The sequence below is a fragment of the Canis lupus genome, chromosome 7 (genome assembly GCF_003254725.2).
Source record: "Canis lupus dingo isolate Sandy chromosome 7, ASM325472v2, whole genome shotgun sequence".
Classification (NCBI taxonomy): Eukaryota; Metazoa; Chordata; class Mammalia; order Carnivora; family Canidae; genus Canis; species Canis lupus.
In genome coordinates, this window is record NC_064249.1 from 9,387,452 (window position 1) to 9,403,474 (window position 16,023).

The 16,023-nt window shown below is 33.5% G+C and overlaps 1 protein-coding gene across 5 annotated transcripts in view; it reads left to right on the top strand.

Moving 5' to 3' along the window:
* RCOR3 (REST corepressor 3) overlaps window positions 1-16,023 on the top strand; it is a 52,935-nt gene that overhangs the window by 1,837 nt on the left and 35,075 nt on the right. For 4 of the 5 annotated variants that reach the window (XM_025429846.3, XM_025429848.3, XM_025429847.3 and 1 more), the window contains exons 3-7: window positions 6,973-7,050; window positions 9,823-9,875; window positions 11,696-11,857; window positions 13,226-13,350; window positions 14,114-14,192. In XM_025429846.3, coding sequence (XP_025285631.1) covers window positions 6,973-7,050; window positions 9,823-9,875; window positions 11,696-11,857; window positions 13,226-13,350; window positions 14,114-14,192 — 497 coding nt within the window. Of the gene's footprint in view, window positions 1-6,972; window positions 7,051-7,253; window positions 7,605-9,822; window positions 9,876-11,695; window positions 11,858-13,225; window positions 13,351-14,113; window positions 14,193-16,023 lie in introns of all 5 variants that reach the window. The other variant, XM_025429849.3, reaches the window with a different exon arrangement.

The window sequence follows — 16,023 nt, forward strand, 5'->3', positions numbered from 1 at the left end:
CCCAGACCCTTCTTCAGTTCAGGCTTTGCACTGACTTTGAAGGAGCTTTTTTTTCTTTTCCCCTTTTTCCTTTTTCCTCTTCTCTCCCCCTCCTTCCTCCTTACAGTTGGTCAGTTTTTCTGCCCATTGCCAACATATAATAACATTGTATCGTACTTTTGAATTCTGTTTTAGTTATTGATAGGGCTTGCTTGTATTTTTTTTTTTTTTTGGCGGGGAGGGATAGCTTCTTTCCTTCATTATGGGGTATAGATGGATATCATCATTCATCCCCTGCCCGTTAAGGCAATGCAAAAGAAAAAGGGGGGGGGGGCTAGGTGGCAGCCCCTCCTGTCCCAAGGGGGAGGGTAAAATAATGAGTGTTAAAAGGATCGTCCGTGCAGCCTGTTTTCAGTAGGTAAAAGCAATGGTGAGGGTGCTCACTAGATGTGGGTTGCCTTCTAAAAGACAGAGCTGTTAATACATTTTATTCAAAAGCTATCCAGTGTATGTACTACTGGTGGGCTTCAAATAATTTTAAATGATCTATGAAACTAATTTTGTTGGAGTAGCTAGTAGGGGAGTAACACTCTTCACATTATCGTGCTGCTTCGGGAATTAACTTGACATTTGACATACTTTGACTTGAGATAGACTGAATTCAGTTTCTAGCTCTTTTATTTTTGTGCTCTGAACCAAGTTCGCGGCCTTCCCTGATCCTTAATTTCCTTAGCTGTAAAATGGAAATAAAAAATGCTTCATGGAATTCTTGTCAGGAATACATGACTGGGCATATGGCAGTTATTCAGTAAAGATTAAATTTCCTGATTAGAAGGAATGATCCTGCATACATTTTTACCTTTCTGATTTGGGATACTCTGCTTTTTTTGGTAAATGATAAATTGATTTACAAATTATAATCCAATAGCCAGAGCTATTTCCTAAATTAATAAACATTTATCTTTATGCTCCATTAGGTAGGTTTATATTTCATAGACAAGTATGCACAGGTTGATTAGGAGGTCTTGTGTCTAAAAAGCCAGACTTTTTGTTGGAACAAATATATGGCCTTAGTCTAGATCACTTTTTTGGTTTTGGTTTGGTTTGGGTTTTTTGGTTTTCATTTCATGATAGACTAAATACTGGAATACATTTCAAAATTTGAAAAATCATCATTAAAAATGCAGACCACTTCGGGTAGTTTTACATGGCCACTATTTGGGTTATCCAGTTACTTGATCATCATTTTTAAATTATTATTTTAAGCCTAAGCAGAATATTTGTAGGAAAAAAAAATCACTGAATTATTTTTTTAAAGTCATATTTTCAATATTTTTACTCATGATAATTGATACTCTTCATCAGGTTAAGGGTATATGTCACATTTTAAAAATTCATCTATAAATTTTTTGCTTAATCGTATGCAGAATACTGAACCCAAGGACACAACTAAAACCAGTTATCACTTAAGCCTAGGGCTTTTCTGTAGCCATTGTAAGCAAATCTTGTCAAGCAAATGTAGATTATCAGTTGTTAACACACTTAAAAGGTAGATATTGAACCTCTGTGCCTTTCAATATAGTGCCACTGGTCTATTTTATTCCAAGTGTTGTGCTGTTGTGTGAAGTTTCTACTTCACATTAATCCAGTATAACTTGGTGAAAAATTAAACATACTTCCTTAGAAAAGATAAAAGGAAAAGAGATTTATTAATTAATGATAGAAATTAAGAAATAATCAGTTCCTCTCTCTCCTTTTCTCTTTGTCATATCATTCTCTTTAGTTTCATAAACCAGTCTACCTTCATGGAGATTATTTACCTATAACCAAGTTATTTGGAAGAAAAATTATTTAGATACCAAGATTATTATCAAAATATAGGAAAATTAAAGAGGATGTGTGTGTGTGTAGGATATTTTTATTAGAGAAGTTGATGGTGATGATAGAAAACACAGAATGACATACTAAAATGAGTATTTTAGAAAATGTGAGAATTGTGATTTATATTAGAATTACTGAATAAAAGTTTAGGAACAGTGTACGTTAACACCATTGCTAAGAATGCCTCTATAAAAATTTACTAACTGGATTTGATTATTTTCTTAGGTGCCTTTTTTTTTTTTTCAGATTTTTCGCTTCCCAACTTTTATTTATTGCCTCCTGACTGTATATCAAGGAGGAGCAGTTTCCTGTGGAGATTAAGAGTTTCACCTCTTCCCATATGCCTTTTAGCTAATGTGGCATAGTGACCTTGATGAACTACCTGATGTATCCATGCCTTTGTTTTCTCATTTGTGAGAGGGAGATGCTAACTGTATCATAAGATTTGGTGAAAAATAATGTCTATAAAGCAATGGTCTTCAAACTGTTTTGTGTATCCATAAAAGAATTTTCAAAAAAATATTTTCTTGCATATTTCTGACATCTGTCACTTGTTGCTGTGTTTAAATAGTTGAAAAATATAATCTCCAGTTTATTGAAAATATTAACATTTTGAAATATAGCCATTATATCCTTATTTTAAATGCATTCAGTTAAATACAAATACTAGAGTAATATGATAGTATCTGTTTTATAAAAAGTCTAAATAGGAAAATAGTCTGAAAGTTAACATTTTTCCTTTTTATCTTTGAAATCATTCCATGCATTCCCCCCCCCACAGACTTTTGTAGTTCTGTGCTTGAAAATACTTTATTGATCACTTATTCAATTTCTCTATCACTGTATTATGTATTCTTGTGAACACAAGGTTCTAAGTATTAAGTCTCTCCTGGTTTGAGTTATTACAATTAATGTATAATTGATTGAAATTGTAATAGCTATGGTGCCTTGAGTAAAGGAGAACCTTGCTGACACTCTTTGTTTGGCACTGTGGAGGTCTTAAAATTTTGTGCAATGTACTCTGTCAAATGTGGGATGAGGTGAGAAAGGTGCCTTTTTGGGGGTGGGGGTGAGAGAAGGACATTTGTGAAGAAGATCAGAAGTAGAATGAGCATATTGCTTAGAATGTGGTGAGTTTGCAGGCAGATTGTCTTGGGAAAAAGCACATAGGGAAGCTAAAGTTCTGAAAATTGATTTCTATAAAACTTACTTATGCTTATGTATCCCTTGAAAAGTCTACTTATCCCAGTTTGAAGGTAGTGAATTAAATATGTGAGAACCTAGTTCATAAATAGAATTTTTAAAAATGTTTTGTGTGTCTTAATATACTCAGTACTTAAGTTCTTTATGTAAAGTATTCATCCCATGATTTCCATCAAAATCCTTATTCTAAATGTCTTAAATCTAAGGAGAAATAGATTTTTACTTTTGTCCTTATTTTGAAATTTGCTATTAGAGTAAAATCCTAGCTTATCAAAATTATACTTTTGTTTTTTAGTTGTTGGTTTTCCCCTAGTTAGTCTCATAAATGAACTTTACCATCTGCAGTTAAGGATATCTAAAAGATTTCAAAAGGATTAAACTTTTAAGTGTTTCATGCTTTTAAAAATTGTTTCAATTTGTTTTCAGAACTGTCATGCTACTATGTAGTCTTTTAAAATGATAGTAGCTTGCTATCTAGGTTTTGCTTTGTTTTTTAACCTATTTAGAAGATAGAATTTTTTAAAAAAGATTTTATTTATTTATTCATGAGAGAGACACAGGGAGAGGCAGAGACATAGGCAGAGGGAGAAGCATGCTCCCTGTTGGGAGCCTGATGCAGGACTCGATTCCAGGACCCTAGGATCACCAACTCAGCCAAAGGCAGATGCTCAACCACTGAGCCCAGTCCAGAAGATAGGATATTTCTAAGACCTGTTATTTTGTTGGTGAGGCAAGCTTGATTTTCAGTGTTACTTCTGTGTATCAGATAGTTTTGAGATACAGTGTTAAATGTTGTTACACATAAAAGCAAAATAAACATTAAGTTTCTGCCCTTTAAATATTTTTCTAAAACTTTTATAATGGAAAGGGTAAGACTTCATTGGATGCAAAGCGTCCTAAGAGGTACATTGTTTTTAATAATACAAGGTACTTTCTCTTACTTTATAGGAAAGGAGTCAGATCTGAGTTGTTAGAAAAACAAAAAGTCATTTTAGCTATCTAGTCTCATTTTCAAGGGGTTGATGAAAGAAGGCATCAGCTGTTTGTGTTAGAGACCCATGAGGTTTTATTCATTTGTGTTATTATTTGATAAAGTGACAAGAAGCTTTTCAGAATAAAGATAACTGCTTTCAATGAGCATATACTAGCAAAAATAATGTCTTAGGTAATGCTTACTCTATGGCAGGTACTTTGCATACATTCATATAATTTTTTAATTCTGTGAAGTAGGTACTCTTATCCCTTTTTAAAAAATATTTATTTTAGAGCACAAAAAGCAGGAAGGGATAAAGGAGCAGAGAAAATCCTCAAGCAGACTCCCCACTGAGTGGGAAGCCTGACAGGGGGGCTGGGGGAGGGAGGAGCTCAATCCCAGGACCCTGAGATTGTGATCTGAGCTGAAATCCATAGTCAGCCGCAACTGACTGAGCCACCCAGGCACCTCCTCATCATCTGTGTTTTTAAAGAACTAAACTGAGGCACAGACAGCATAGGTCAATTTCCTTAAGATGACAAAGCTAGGAAATCGCAGAGTTTGGATTCAGACTTAGTCTGGCTCTGTAATGGTTACACTCTTAACCATTATATTAAAATATCTCATTTCCTGTGAACATCAGTCATCTCTTGGGCCTAGTTGACACCTACATGATTGAAAATGGTAGAGTTTAGTTCAAGATTAGGAAAAGAACATTGTGAAATGTCTAATTAGGCATTCTCTGCTACCAGACGTGATTACTCTCCCTATTACCCCACCCCCACCCCCATATTAGAAGAGCTGTTAGTCCTCACAGCTTGGGTGTCAGTTTTTATCAGATGAGTCCCTTAATTATAGTCCTAAGAATTTTTTGGGAAACTTAACTGTTACTCTTCATGGGGAAAAATACAAAAAATAGTTCATGTCTGTCTAAGAAGAGACATTTTGTAAAGGTATTTTAATTAAGATTTTCTGTAATGCAGAAATCAGATGCAGGAAATATGTTTAAATATTAAGCATGATAGGCTCTTAAGACTTGAGAGTTAATGGAAACCTTTCTTTGTTGCATTCCTCATTCTATTAAGTAGGATTTAAATTATCTTATTGTTATAATCCATCGTGAAAAAGAATTAGTCCATGTTGAAGCATTGAAGTTTAGAATACTCACTAGAAATAGCAGTAGATAAAGACTTCTGACCAACTTGGATAGCTTGTCTATTTTATTTCCATTGAGTGGCTGCCAATTTTGCTTTTGTGTTTGTATTTTATGTGATTAGAAATTTAATATATATCTTATTTTTGAAGTTTTTTAAGAACTTGACATTTGTTTTCATTGAATATTAAATTTTTTAAAAAGATTTTACTTATTCATGAGAGAAACAGAGAGAGAGAGAGAGGCAGAGACAAAGGCAGAGGGAGAAGTAGAAGCAGGCTCCATGCTGGAAGCCTGACACAGGACTCGTCCCCAGGTCCCCAGGATCACACCCTGGGCTGAAGGCCGCGCTAAACCGCTGAGTCACCCCGGCCACCCTGAATATTAATTTTAGATAATGTACTTCTAATTTGCATTTTCTTAAATTCTCAGCTTTTATTTTTGTCCTCTTTTATTAAAGTTACAAAAAATGTAGTAGGTCTTGCTGTTAGATTCATTTTATTACGGTTTTTGTGATACTTTGGTATTGTTTTCTCATTTCTCCATCCTTAATTTTTCTTTATAAGTAAAACCTACAAGTTTTAAATAATTTTAGCTTCATATTTTCACTAACAATATATCGTTCTGTAACTATAATTTGTTGATTGAATATGCAGTAGTAAAGTGTAATGATTCTCTAAAAATTAAAAACGACTGAACTATATTAAATTTTTGCTGGATAGATAACTTCTCTAGATTGGGATTATACTAGTAGTTCCTTTACCCCTGGAAGTGAATGTTCTTAATTCCAAATATCTTATAACATTATGAATGATTACAGTTTAAACTCAGAATTCTGATAATATGTGAATAATTTTGGAATTCTTGCCATTAGTTGGTGGTAGCTATCAATACCTCATAAAAGTCAATTATGACATATTCATAGACAAGTCTTAAAGTAGGTGGCAACAATGCTTCATTTCTTGATAGTTTTAATTAACTGGAATGCACCTAGGAATTAGAAAGAATCCAGAAAAAGACCACCAAGTAATTAAAAGACAGAACCCACGGGCATGTACTTGGCACTGAGATAGCTGTGTCAGGCTTTCACTCATTCTGTCCTTAATGCAGTTTTAATAGAGCTTGATTTTTCTGACTTTTTAGTCAGAAAACATTAGAAATAAGCAACACTAATGGTATGCTTCTACATTAGAGGTAGACTCCGATTACATCAAGAAGAAACAGCATTATTGACTTTTACATTTTTTTACTTTGTTTTCCTCTTACACAGAGCATAGTTTTTTAAACTGTAATAAATGAGATTAAGACTAAGAAGGAATAACCTACAGACTCACAAGGAGTAAGATTAAATAAAAACCATAAAAAACCAGATACAATTATTTTTAAATGATGATAATCTTGGCCCATTTAGATATGAGACAAAACAAATAACACCTGAACTATTTTCTAGTTTTAAAAGAACTTTTAATGACGCCTAAATAATGTTTAGAAGGTTAAACCACGTTCATTACCTGTCAAGTAGAGTTATAGGACGTACTTAAGAAAACTTTTCTTTTAAATTTAAAGGGGGTTAACTTCAGTGTTTGTGAAATTTTCTTCAATTCCATAAATGAAATATTTAGTATATTTAATGTAAATCTGTTTTCCTTCTCTGTGTTTTCCTGACTTTCTTTGTCCTCTTGCAGGTACTGTACTAAAATAGAAAGAAAGCTTGCTTTGTTTATACTTATTTTAAATGTACATAAAATCCATCATATTTAAAGCAATGAATTTTTTTCCCCAGGTGCTACAAAGTACACAGATAAAGACAATGGAGGAATGCTTGTGTGGTCTCCGTATCACAGTATCCCAGATGCCAAATGTAAGTTTTCTGAAATTGAATATTTGTGTCAGTAGGGATCTATCAGCAAATTCAAAATGCAACTTATATTTGTTTTGGGTTGCTTAGATTCTCATAAGAAAACAGTTTGTCTTTGTTTTGTTTTGTTTCTTTGATGGAGGTTGTTATATTAGAATGTTTTTCCTTTTGAAAGATAGTGGGTTGATCATTCCAATTTGTGTCAGGCCCAGGAAGACTGAAAATACCTAGGATCTGATGGCATTGCTGCTTAAATCCTCAAGCAGGGGAGGGAGTTACTATGTAGACATCTGCACAGGCTTTTCCTCAGTATATGGAGCTGTAAAGAAATGCCTTCAAACTTCAAAGAGCCCACTATCATTACCATTTTAAAGAGGAAAGGGGAAAGAACTGACTTCAGCAGCCATCAATCAGGTCATCTTTGAGCTCTCCATTTCTGGACGGAGACCTTCTGGATCATTGACCATGCACTTCTTGAATCATGGTGTGGCTTTAGACTTCAATGTGATGTAGCGGACCTGATCCTTTGCGGCACATCAGATATAGGAAACGTGCAGGTAACAAAACTAAGATTCCCACCCCTCCATTCAGTTATCATTGAATTTGTTAAAACAGACAAACAAAACCACTGCACAGCTATTCTTGCAGCTGTAAAATAAGCTTGTCTTTTAAAAATATTTACTAAAATCTTAAAGATGTCCCATGACGGTTTATTTAGTTCCATGAAAATTAATGATGTCCTATATATAATATGCATAGTAAGTCTAAGCATATTTATTGATGCAATAAGAGAACTAAAAATTGACAATTGACTATTATGCTGCATACCTGATAATTCTTCCTGTTTGACAGTTTTGGAATACCAGCAAAAGGTCTAGCTGGTAATCTAGAATTACATGCCCTTGAGGCATTCTTAACAAAAAACACAAAATTGTGCATTTGGCCTGGGACTGTATACTGAGAAACCTGAAGGAGATTATCAGGTTTCTCTGGTTCAGTTCTCATTACAAGAAAAGGTTTTCATTCATAAACTGAGCATCAGGGTATCACTGGCTTTTGCTCTCCTAGCACTGCTTTGTACAGTGGTGCATTTAACAAAGTAGAAAACAAAATTCAAAAAGCCATCATATCCTGATTGTGTGGTGTCCATGTAGAATATCCTAGACCAAAGATCTCAGGTAGTGGTTTTCAACCTTGGCTGTACATTGGAATCATGTGAGGGAACTTTTAAAAAAAACAGTACTGATGTCTGGTCTCTATCTCTAACCAATTAAATCAGAATCTTTAGGGGTGGAGTCTGGACTGACTTTATTTTAATTAATTTATTTTTAAAGATTTTATTTTTAAATAAAGTCGGTTAAACATCTGACTTTGCCCTCCTTGGGGCTCAAACTCTTGACTCCAAGATCAAGAGTTGCACTCTCTTCCAGTGGAGCCAGCCAGGTGCTCCAGACTTACTTTTTAAAAGATCTCCCACTGATTTTACTACATAGCCAAGATTGGAAACCACAGGTTGACTGGTATTGTTTAGCCTTCTATTTATAGGACTGTAGGACATTTTTGTTAAGCAGCATATATTTAGACCTGTCTTGTGCTTAAGTGCTGTGTGTTTAAGCTCTAAACAAAATGTAATGTTTGGATTTTCTGCAAATGTTTACAGTCTTAGGGAACTATAATAGCATCCATAAAAAATAGTTATTCTAGCAACATTATTGTTATAATAGCATTTTTTATATATTCAATTATCTTAAATTGATTAATAATAATAGCAGACTCCTATAAAGTACCTAAAATGTGCCAAGTGTTATTCCAAACACTTCATATATATATTAGCTCCTTTAATCCTAGGAAGAAGGTACTGTTTTTAGAGTGAGGAAATTAGTACAAAAAGGTCATGTTAATTGTGTATAGTCAAACCTAGCCATAAGGCTGAGAATCAAGCCCTAGTAGACTAGTGGGATCAGAATTCTTAACCTCTGCTTCTCCAAATATGCTCAAAGAGAATTTTATATATCATATATACACACATACATACACTTTAAAAAGGCTCAAACAGGAGTATGACTACATGTATTTCACATAAACCAGGCCTGCTGACTGAAATGGTAGACATCTTAGCAGTGAGGCCTTAGAACACCTAATACCTTTATCATTGAAGCTGTGCTTATCCAAGTAATTCTATTGACTTGATTACATATGTAGAATGAATGAAAATGGAATATTTAGACACCTTCTGTATAGCTGCAGGAAGAGCTTAAGAAAATTTAGGGCTACCAAAGCATACTTAAACATGGTTGTTATTACATATAGCTGGCAAAACTATAGACAAACCATCCTTTGTACAGCAGTCAGAAGTGGGAAGGCAAAGGCTTTGAGCCAACGCTTAGTATGAGATGGGCTCTGAAACAACTAAGTCTCTTCAAATAAAGATTGCAACAAAAAAATGAAGAAATTGGCTAATATTTTACACCGTAATTAGGTTCTATTGGCTACATACAGATTAACCTATTTTGTATACAAAAATAATTAACATTGAATTTAATAAGTATGTGCTATATAATCTTAGAGATTAATCATCCTAAGTAAAATTTTAAATCAGGGAAGCTTCTGATCCTGTTCATTGAAGTAAAAGTCTTTTTTTGTAACATTTCATGAAAAGTTTTCCCTGGAAAAGGCCTGGAATATAATGTTTTTATTCTGCTTTGTTTAAAAAAAAACATAGACTTGAGCACACAAAGTAAATAAGAATAATTATATAACATTGTTTCATTGCAGTGGATGAATATATTGCAATTGCAAAGGAGAAACATGGCTACAATGTGGAGCAGGTATGTAGAGAAACATTTTAATATTAAAGCTTGCCCCTCCCTATTTACCAAATCCAAAGAACATTTCTTGGTTGTTTCTATTCTAAGAAAGTGCAGTTCAACCAATTTTATAGATACCACAAAAGTCCTAGCAGAATCTGACCTTTCAAAATTATGGATTTTGCTTTTATAAACATTGTTCATCTCAAGGGCTTGAACATTTCTCTCAATACCTCTGTTTCTTACTCTGCTTTGACTTATAAAAGTATCTGAAAGCCTTCAGGATTACTCTGGCAAATGCTTACCAAACAAGGGATTTTTTTTTTTTTTTTTTTTTTTTTGAGTACAGGTAATTCTTTGTGATCTTTTAATAGGAAATGAAAGACCTAGAAGTCAAACTTTTTATTTAAGGAATATTTAAGTCTTTCAATTTTGAATGAAATAATTTAGAAAGGGCTTTTTAAAAATTTAATTTTTTTAATTTATTTTTTTGAGGGGCTTTTTTTAAAATAACTTTGAAAGATCTAAATAGGACATATGGTTCATTATCCCTTGTAATGAGGGAATGAAGAACATGAAAAAATGAAAATGAAATAGAGAATCTTAAATCTGTTTTCAGCTAATGATTAGATCAATTTTTATCAGAATTAGTAGTAAAATAAGTGAATTATCTGTATCTGCATTATTAAGAAATAGCTATAGTCAGTAACATGGTTAAATAATACAAAGCCATATCTATGAAATTGAGATGCTTATCTAAAATATCTAACTTTTTTTGTGAATTTTGAAGCCTTTAATTCCTGACTTTCTGTTTAATATTTGTTAGGTCTCAAACAATCCTTAATCCCTTGAAATGTGACTGCACATATGTTCATTTTCATGTTCATTTTACAGGAGTATTACTAAAGTATAGAAATTAATTTTAAAATGCATTTTTAAAAATATCTCTTTTTAAAAAGTGAAATGTGATTTTTAGTATCTGGTAGTAAAGATAAAGACCTACGACTTAACAATAGAAGGGAAAGTTGTGGAATGGCTTTCCTGTGGTTTGGTAATAAAGTCATTGAAGTTATTAATATGCCTCATGATAATTTTTTGTGTGCACTCTGATAATAAAGAACTTTGAGGGATGTCTGGGGGGCTCAGTGGTTGAGCCTCTGTCTTTGGCTCTGGTTGGGTTCCTGGGGTCGAGTCCTGCTTTGGTCTCCCCATAGGGAGTTTGCTTTCTCCCTCTGCCTATGTCTCTGCCTCTTTCTGTGTGTCACTCATGAATAAATAAATAAAATCTTTAAAAAAAAAAAACTTTGAAAAAATATATGTGGTAAATATTATTAAGGTTGCAGTTGAGGTATTCCTTGGAACTGTTTAGCCCATGGTATGTACTTCTAAAAGGTTAAAACTTAAATAGTTCTCTACTGTGTTTCAACTGAGCATTCTGGTTTGGTGCTTTGATTGATAGTTTCATTCAAATATTTACTGGATATTTTTTCTTTTAGCATGTTTTTCTCTACACGCTGACAAATGAGTAATTGTGGGTCAGTCTTGATATGAGTCTACAAACCTGCTTTCGTAATTATAGTCACTCTCCTCAGCTCACTTTTTCCTAGATTATGCAGCAAATGTGCTATATAAGAACATTCACTGTTCTGAGGCCCTGATGTAAAAGAAATAAATAAATGAGGTCTACTACCTGGGCATCCCTGATTAAAAGCCCTAAACTGTGAGTGTATTTTCAGTTGAAGTCATAGGCTTAAGATTTTAACCTAATTTGTGTTTAACTCTCTTAAGTGTGATGGAACATAAGTCCATTAAAACCAAAGGGGAATGATTTCTCTTCAAAGGCACTTGGCATGTTGTTCTGGCATAAACATAACATTGAGAAGTCCCTTGCTGATCTCCCTAATTTCACTCCCTTTCCGGATGAGTGGACAGTGGAAGATAAAGTCCTGTTTGAACAAGCCTTTAGTTTTCATGGGAAGAGCTTTCACAGGATTCAGCAAATGGTATGGTAATTTTGGTTTTACTGTAATTCATACCTGAAAGATATGCTGTTATTAAACACATACAAGGAAGTTTTCAGTCTAATTTAATTTTTAAAAATATTTGATATTTAAAATACCTATATATTTGCATATATCCTATTTTTGATAACTACTGCATGACAGTTATGTGCTGTTTCATTGAAATAGATTATGTTTCATTATGACTTAAGTATATATGTATTAAATGTGTTCTAGGAAAACAAAGCAAAATTTCAATTTTATTTTTAAACGTTTCATTTTTAATATTAGGATTTTATTTTTTAATTTATATTCCTTTGGATATTAAAATCAATTTTTAAAAACTCTGTATTTCAATATTGTACAGAGGCACTGTTGCTTTTAAGGAGAAACAGCCTATTTCTAGTTTTTAAATTTTTAGCATTGTGTCAAAAGAATAAACCTGAGAAGTTGCTGTATTAGAATCTTTTAACCTCAGTGGATGAAAATTAGATTATGTTTGCAAATATTTCTAAGTGTTCTCGGTAATTGAAGAGAGCCTTTTTGATTGGGAGTATGTGCCCTTGTTTGCTAGCATGACAAATCAGTGCATGATGATTAGTCATTTTAATACCCAGAGACTTTATTTGGTAACTAAAGTCTGATTGTATTATTTATCACCTTAAAACCTGGATTTAAGACAAAATGATTTAAAAAATTCATTGTCAAAAATTGAATAGCTTTTCTTGAAAACATGATGCTAAGTGACAAAAGCCAGACATAAAAGGTCACATACTGTATTATCCCATTTATATGAAATGTCCAGAATAGACAAATCCATAGAGATAGAAAGTAGATTACTTGTTGCCATAGGATGGAGTAAGGGAAGACCAGGTGATGACTACTAATATTTCGTTTTGAAGTTATGAAAATGTCTGGAATTAAATAGTGATGGTTGCATAATTTAGTGAATATGCTAGAAACTACTGAATTGTACACTTTGGTGAATTTTCTGGTATGTAAATTATGTATCAATTTAAAAATTCTAATTTATAGAGGTAGGAAGAAAAGAGTAACTCTTGAAAAATAAGTATGCTACTTGTACTAGGGACATCTGGGTGCTTGTTACCATGTTTGTGACATTCTTCTCTCCCCTTCCCCTCTCAGAACAAATAGGAATATTCATTCGGAAATGTCCATGACATAGGTGTGGTGGGTTACTATGCCTGTAACAGTACTTTTTAATTCTATAATTCATCAAAATGTACCCATGAAAAATTTTTTCATCTATGCCTTTAAGTATCAAAGAATAATGTCAGAAATATTATTCTTCTTTTAATCAAAGTTTACGAATTAAACTTGCTGATATTAACATGACTCCTTTTTTTCAAGCTTCCAGATAAGACAATTGCTAGCCTTGTAAAATATTACTATTCCTGGAAAAAAACTCGATCCAGGACCAGCTTGATGGATCGCCAGGCTCGTAAACTAGCCAATAGACATAATCAGGGTGACAGGTAAGTTGGATGCCTTCATGTAGTTATATTGTTAGAGACACTGTATTGGATTGCTTACATTTCCTAAGGCAAAAAAATTATCACAAGACATTGTAAATACTTCTTAACCTTACATTCATGTTTTGGCTCTGGCAGGAAGAGTTGAGTGATCAGAAATCTTACTAGTAAGGACTTTCTTTAAATCTTTAACAGTTAATCATAGCCAGCAAACACTGCAGTTGAGTTACATTTGAGTTGTGTTTAATTGTACTTGCAAGTGCTTCCTTTTAGTATTGATATATTCAATACATATATTTAGAATACATTAAGGAATAGATTCTCTAGAACATGCTCTTTCCATAATTGCCTGAGTATAATTACCTGAATAACTGAGGTCCATATTATTGTAGCTGTATCTTTCTGGTGGTATAAAATCATTTTGCTTCCTGGTGTTTGTCTTTATTCTCACAACTGGAGAAATGAAATAAAATAAGTATTATATCAAATTAATATATGTGTTCTCTTTCTTAAATGATACTGTTTCTAAATATCTTCCCTACTGGGTCTCTATTTTTTAAGTAGACATGTTTGCTAACACGAGTCTATATGCGCAAAAAGATACTTGTTTCTAAATGCTACAGAAATCTAAATTATAGAAGGTCATCTTCCCAAGGACAACTCTTATTTAGTGAAATGATTAGCAAAGTATATTGCAATTTGATAAGAGCTGTGAAATAGAATAAAAAGAAGAGAATTAAGTTTACTAATCTTTGTTTCTTCCCAGTGATGATGATGTGGAAGAAACACACCCAATGGATGGAAATGATAGTGATTATGATCCAAAAAAAGAAGCCAAGAAAGAGGTAATGATGATCATTAGAGTGCTTATAATTGTTCTACAAATCCATGCCAAAAAGAATGAATCGTACTTCATGTTAAGAAAAACGTTTTTATATAATGGTGTATCAAGAAGTAAATTTCAATGTTAGAGGTGTTTTGGGAAGAAAGTAATATCTAGAACTCCCAGTTAACCAGTAGTTGGAATAATTGGGTTATCTCCTCTACTCAGAAGTATAAAAGCCCTGCCACAATCTCTAGTCTTTAATCCAGAGAAAAGAAATAAAACCACCCTCAGATGATATAGTAGGAGTTATAGTATAAATATAAGTTTTTTGGTTTTGTTACCCAATTTTTCTTAAAAACACTTATTCCATATTTTAGCAAATTAGAAATTACAGATCTTCCTCAACTTATGATCAGGTTACATCTCAATAAACTCATTGTTAACCGAAAATATTGTGTCAGAAACTCACTTAATATGCCTGATCTAGCAAATGTCATCACTTAGCCTCATCTGCCTTAAACGTACTCATTAGCCTACCGTTGGGCAAAATCATCTAACACAGAACTTGTTTTATAATCAAGTGTTGAATATTTCATGTAATTGAACACTGTACTGAAAGTGAAACACAGAATGTTGTAAATGTATACAATGGTTGTCAGTGTACCAGTTGTTCTCGTGATCCCATGGCTGACTGGGAGCTACAGCTCACTTTCACTGCCCAGCATCATGAGAGAGCATTGTATCGCATATTGCCAGATTGGAAAAGAAGAAAATTCGAAGTATGATTTCTGTTCAATGCCTGCCTGTGGCTTTCACACCATCGTAAAGTTGAAAAATTGTAACTGGGGACATCATAAGTTGGGGATGATATGTAGTAGCGATACACTGACAGCAGTTAAAATAAAAAGCCATTCCTCAAAATGATAATGATGACTTAGAATCACTAGGAAAAGACTAAATTGATATACATACTCATTAACAAAGGCAACTAATTACATAATTGTAAAAAATAGACCAAATATTGAAGGGTAAAGGCTTTTGAGTATAAACAGGTGTGGAATCTGAAGATCAGGTTGGGACACAGAATGTGACTACTGACCCCCATTCCTCAGTGCCATTGGCCCATTCTGGCCCTTGTCATGATCTTAACTCTTTCATCAATGACATTTTAAGGATCCTACTCCTACTTCAATTTGTTATTTTACTGATTTTCTTATTACTGCTGAATGTTCTTAAATTACTTGATTCCTTCATCCCTCCCTCCCCATCTATCTTGTTCCCTGAGCTATAGACAAAGTGATTCACTACTTAAATTGTTCTTTTCCCAGGTTCTCTAACTTCCCATTTCCCTATCCTGCTATACCTTCCCTGACCCTGTAGGCCCACAGTGCTGGGTCCATTGCTTGCTATTCTTGGTCTAAGAGGCGCAGCAAGAGAAAATGGCACAATCATGTAAATTGCTGCTACTTAGAAAAAATGGTGTCAGATCTCAGTGTAGTCCTTATGCCTCCCAGTGTTTAACCTCTAAGCCTCAGTGTTTTCCCTTGGTAAAATGAAAATAATAGGATTGTTTGGGAATCAAAGAGGGAATATGTATAGAAGCGCTTCTTACAGTACCCAGTATGTAGTAAATCTTGATTAAACAGTAAGTACTGTTGTTTTATTCATTATCTGAGCAAGTATTTTGAACATACATCCCTTTCTGCACACCACCTACCATCTCTTCACTCCTTCTGGAAACTTGGCAGGTAACTTCACAGAAAATACCTTCTCCCTAACATCTGTGCTATTCTACTACCCTTTCCATCTGAGTGTGTTTCTACTTAGAACATTAGAATTACTGTTTTTTG